Below are 5820 nucleotides of genomic sequence, written 5' to 3'. Positions count from 1 at the left end.
GTGTTTGGTGTGTGTGTTTTTGTGGTGTTTGTGTGTGTTTGTGTGTGTTGTGTGTGTGTGTGGTGGTGTGTGTGTGTGTGTGTGTGTGTTGTTTGTGTGTGTGTGTTCAAGGAGCGGGAGAGTACGATGCTTCGATGCTTACTAAAGCATATTTTTGTCAGCTCAGCAGTAGGTTCGGGACCAAAGTGATCCTAGCCCAAGGAGAGATCCCAACTTTGTAAACTGTAGCGGGGTGACAGAACGGAAACCATGTGCTTATTCGGGAGTGAAATGGGACACATTCTCAACCTTTGCGTTTTCTGCTTTTTCTGAGTATGTTGGCACACGAAGTCATCCTGTTTCATTTTTAGGTTTAGAGCATTTGTCCTGCCGATGCTGGAAAAAAGCGAGGATCATCTGTTTACAGTGTTTGTCTGCTACAATAGGACATCACACATTTGTCCTTGTTTTGGCTCCATCCTTGCACATTTTACCATTTATATAGGATGGACAGTGTAGTACTCTAAAGGACTTTTTTTAAATACATATTCCCCTTATTTTGAATGGCCAGTGCAGCAGGACAACGATCCCAGACGGACAGAACAAAGGATTTCAGGGCTTAACTGTTGATTGTTAAGTTGACTAAACTCAAGCTGACTTGATGTTTCAACCACGAATGAAGGCAAAGAGTCCCTAAAGCACTGGCATCGCAATCATGGGTAAGATGTCATCGGATTGACGCTAAAGACAATTCAGTGTTCCCAGAAAGTGGTGAAACATATGTGGGGCTCCGTTTTAGTTATAAGAACTCATCAAAGCAACATTAAAAACTGATCTACCCTATCAATATCCACTAAAACTCGCTTTCAATTAACACACCAACAGGAACTGAGCCCGCATCTCACCAACCAGACACACACACACACACACACACACACCCCCACACCCACACCACACACACACACACACACACACACACACCAGGATTGACAGAGAGACGGACACGAGGACCAAGCACATGTTCAGAAAACTGGCTTCACTGATGCAAACTGAGTGATTCTGACACATTTTTACTATATATCGCCTTGGTGAGATAAGTATGGACCATTTCTGAGTCTGTCGCGGGGGGGGTGGGTTAACTTGACCAACTGCCGTTGGGTCAAGGGAGGTACCTTGCCCTTAGGACCCTCATAACGGGCTGAGCTAGCTTTCATTTTGTCAAAGGCAGATGCAGGATACCCAGGGCTCGGCTTACCCCTATCTCCATATGTTCTAGCCCCGTGGGCCATAGGCAGCTGGGGGGGGACTCATATTCATGTTAAAACCTCAATGAGTGACATGTTCATGTGCCATCCAGCCATCTTCTCCGGTATCGGGTCGCTGAGGGCACAGCTCCATCAGGGCGCAGGGGACCCCCCCCCCAAACTCCCCCATTTTCCATGCCCAGGGGACCGTTTTAAGAACAAGTAGGGCACAGGTCCCTCAGCCAAGTAATGTTCCTATTAGACAACGTTAAAAACAGATGAGTGTGTCTCTGCCCTGTACTCCAGAATCTCGTCAGGCCCGGTCTTTTTAATTCTTGTCCTGCCCCCCCCCCCTGCCCGCCCCAGCAAAGTCTGCATTCAATGTATAATTGGGCGGTAGTACGGTAGACCGCGGGGTCTACAAATAGCAAGCGGTATCAGTTTCAATAATTGTCATAAAAAAAAAAAAAAATGCAATGCATATATAGGAGACAACGGATTAAATATGAGAGAGAGACTCTGGAAAAGAACACTATTCTGTCAGTCGTGCGGAGGGAGAGGTTTTCAGTATCATAGTGTTGTTGGCTTTCCCAAAGTTCTGGTGACGCCGTCTGAGCCTCAAGTCTCTTTTCTAATTAGTCCCCGGTAATACCGTATGCCGCGTAAATTAGGGAGGAGGTTGCCGGTAGCGAGATCTGATACCGCCAACTCTAGTGCAGTGGGTTGGATCCATCAGTGCTCCTGACTGACTTCGCAATCATACGCATATACACACATCCCGTCTGCAGTTTCCTCTCTATGGTCATTATTTATATTCAGATATATATATATATACACACACACATAGTGTCATTTAGCGGATATTTCCTCTGACTTAGCCATTAGCGATGGCTGGCTCCAATGAAGTCACTAACTGTAAAGGATTTACAGCCCCAGCTGAAGTATTATGACTGGGTCTTATCTGTTAACTTTGTTAGATACAGAACATTTTGATCCTCTTGCAAATATGATGCTATTCTTCTGACGGCCACATTTTCTCTGCGTACATTAAAGCTAAAAGTCAGCAGTACACCCACCGTTATGTGTTAATTTCCAAGATGCTAATTGTAGATGGTGGTGTCTCTGTCGACGCATGGACCGCAGAGTATTTCCCAAATGCAGTAACACTGTACATCTTCTTCTTTTATTACTACTTATACTCCACAGGCCACTGTACTTGTATATCGTAGCAGCTCACATGCTGGATAGAATACATCTCAGTGCAGTATAAACTATGACATAACCGTCTTTTATAAAAGATACAGGTAAATTTTGAATGCGTTTTGTCTCCCTATGTTTTTTTATTGCTTATTTTCTATCCATCTATCTCGGTAGTAGGGTCGTGCTATTATGTAAACAACAAAACATAGGGAAGCTTTTCCTTTACCTGCATCTGTATGTGTGGTGTGTGTGTGTGTGTGTGGTGTGTGTTGGTGTGTGTGTGTGTGTGTGGTGTGTGTTTGTGTGTGTGTTTGTTTGGTGTGTGTGTGTGTTGGTGGTGTGTGTGTGTGTGTGTGTGTTTGTGTGTGTGTGTGTGTGTGGTGTGTTGTGTGTGTGTGTGTGTGTGTGTTTGTTTTGTGTGTGTAACCTGGTGCTTTCACGTCACCCTCTGTTTTCTCCTTTAGCCCACCTTTATGTTTCCTGGGTTCAACATTTTAAGTTCAAACCTCCTAAAAAAGATTTGTTTTGGACATTTTGGTTGTTGTTTTGACTACGGGCTGCACAATTAATGTATTGTTTAATCACATTTGTGACATCCCACAATCAAATTGCGCGGGTCAAGCATTTAAGTATCATTTTTTTAAAGCGGTCATTTCATGCTCCGTTATTGTTTCGCATAGCCCATCCACCACTACCGCCTAAACCATCCTAATCTGCTCATGAGCCAATCAGAGTAGTTCTCTGCACCCCGCGCAGCTTAGTCTCTATATGGAGACAGTCCCGAGAGGAAGAGGGGACGGAAGGACAACTCAAGCAGATACTCGGTTTATAAGGTTAACCATTTTAACCGTGAACGCAGCGTTAGTCCCAGTCTGTTGTTTTCAGACAACAGCAGGGAGCATGCTATGCGGTGCGATGCTAGTTAGCGTCCGTTAGCTTTTAGCTAGTTACGTCTGTTCGCTGTTAGCTAGTATCGTCTGTTAGCTTTAGCTAGTAGCGGTCTGTTAGCTGTTAGCTCCTCTAGGACGCACCGGATCTGATGTCCTCCCATCCGCTGCATGCGTTTTATATGGATATGGTTTATTTTGCGTTCCATGACCCATTCGTCTGTAAAGCCTGCCTGTGTTGACATCACCTCCTACTCTCCAACTAAAATGAAATTGAACATAATACAGATGTGAAGCATTTATGAATAGCTATGTTACCGTAAAATTACTAATTGGTTAAAAATCGTGATACACAATTGATCAAAATAATCGTATTTATCGTGTAGGCCATACTCGTGCAGCCCTAGTTTTGACCGAATTTTTGAAGCTTTCTCCGACTTTGTTGTCACCGTTTGACGTTTTTCTAACGTTTTTGCCAGTTTTTTGATTTAGAGACTTTGTTGAAAACGTGTTTAAATTCGCCGCCGAGGACACCAAGAGGGTTAATCATCTCCTGGAAGCAGCTTTTTGTGTGGAGTCAAACCCTTTTGGTTCAGTACGGCGGCATGAATTCATGCAAAAGGAGTTTGGAAATAACCACCGCCTCTGCTGCTGATAACACAGAGGATTGCTAATCCTATGGATGCATTAATGACATAAGTGCTCGAGAGGCTCCTCTCTAAAATAAATGGCCTTCCTGCCCCATGCAGGTTCCCGCTCTGTCTCAGTCGTGGCCGTTCGTCCTCGTCTCCAATACCAGAGCAGAGTTCACTCTTCTCTCTCTCTTCTCTCTCTCTTCTCTCGCTTTCTCTCGTCCACCTCTCTCTCTCTCTCTCTCTCTTCCTCTCTGTCTCTCTCTCGTCTGTCTCTCTCTCTCTCTCTGTCCTCTCGCTCTCACACTGTCTCTCTCTCTCTCTCTCTGTCTATTATCAGTTGGCATTGAACTCTCGCTCTGTCCTCTCTCTCTCTTCTTCTCCTCTCCTCTCTCTCTCTCTGCTCTGTCTCTCGCTCCTGTCCTTTATTATCAGTTTTGCATTGAACTCTCTCTCCTCTCTCTCTGTCTCTCTCTCTCTCTACACACACACACACACACACACACACACACACACACACACACACACACACAGAGTAGCATTTGGTCTCAGGAGCACAGCAGCAGTGAGGCTCGACTCCCATGACAATCGGGAAATATCTACATGAAAGCATCCAGCCTCTCTCGCTGTATTAAAGAAGCGAGCTTCGTGCACGGCGGCTCATCCCCAACACTCTCCAGCAGGAGAGTTTCCAGTCAAACACACACATTTGTAATAATCGACAGCATTGACGTGCACATCCCTGCACACGAGCACAGCCAGCCCTGGTGAGGAGCTGAGATGATGTGTGTTAAACACACCGCATCTGAAATAACCAACAGCAAATAAACAGCAACTAAGAGCCAATAATGAGAATACGGGGCTAAATGTCTGCTGTCTTTGCAGGACCACAAACCAGCAAAAGTGAACTCTGCAGAGAGAAACAAAACACAGAAGAACTAAAGAAGAACTCCTAAAACCACCACATATGCTGTGAATGTGAACTCATAAATCATCTTAATTGATCGACCGATGCTCGTTTCAACTGGAAATAAAAAGCAGGCCCAGAACCAGCGAAGATCAAGGAGAAAAAGATCAGAAACGTAGGACTTACTTTGAGTATTCTTCGTTATCTCTGGTGCAGCGGGAGTCCTGGTGCTTCTCCCAGTCCTTGCCATGTTTGCATGTGGTCAGCAGAATGACATCGTCCCCGTTGTGGATGTGATACAGAGCGTTCCTGGTCTCAGAACCGATCCCCGTCAGGTAACGCTTCCCTTTGAAAACCAGCAGGTACTTCCTGGAAGGCGGCGCGTCGTTGAGCGTCAGATACCCCACGCCCCCCCCTTTCAGCGGGTGCTCCTTGGAGAACAGAGGGATGGAGATGTCAAAGTTGGGTCGGAAGTTGACCACGTCTGCGCTGGCCTTGGCCAGCATGGCCTGGCCCACCTCGAACCCCAGATCCTCAGTGTAGTCCGGCCAGGTGCCGGAGTACAGGTTGAATATGAGGTGGTTCCGGCCGTCGTTCCAGGTCGGCAGGCTCTGGATCCTGAGTCTGAGGTTCTGGACGTACTGAGCCGAGAGCTGGTCCCGGTCCAACGTGTCCACGGCCAGAACGAACAGACAGGCCCGCGAGGGGTCCGTGGTGTGGAAGCGAGACTCCTCGATGGAGGACAGGATCTTCTGGTAGGTCTCGGAGATCTGGTCCCCCCTCTGCGGGGGGTAGATGTAGACGGTGAAGCCCGCCTGGCAGCGGGCGAAGTCGAAGCAGGTCTCCATGCGGCAGCGCTTGTTCTTGTAGATGTTGTCGCGGATCGCACGCCGCTCTCGAGGAGAGGTGTGCTGGTGATGGAGCTGGGGGCTGTCCTCCTGCACGCACACACACAGAGACACACACAGAGA

The 5820-nt window shown here is 47.0% G+C and overlaps 1 protein-coding gene across 1 annotated transcript in view; it reads right to left on the bottom strand.

Moving 5' to 3' along the window:
* LOC116706523 (exostosin-1) overlaps positions 1-5820 on the bottom strand; it is a 321262-nt gene that overhangs the window by 312276 nt on the left and 3166 nt on the right. Inside the window, exon 3 of the mRNA XM_032543414.1 lies at positions 5036-5787. Coding sequence (XP_032399305.1) covers positions 5036-5787 — 752 coding nt within the window. The remainder of the gene's footprint in view (positions 1-5035; positions 5788-5820) is intronic.

The sequence above is a fragment of the Etheostoma spectabile genome, chromosome 18 (assembly GCF_008692095.1).
Source record: "Etheostoma spectabile isolate EspeVRDwgs_2016 chromosome 18, UIUC_Espe_1.0, whole genome shotgun sequence".
NCBI classification, from domain to species: Eukaryota; Metazoa; Chordata; class Actinopteri; order Perciformes; family Percidae; genus Etheostoma; species Etheostoma spectabile.
The sequence above is the reverse complement of the archived record's forward strand: the minus strand, read 5'-3'. Positions and strand labels throughout refer to the sequence as shown.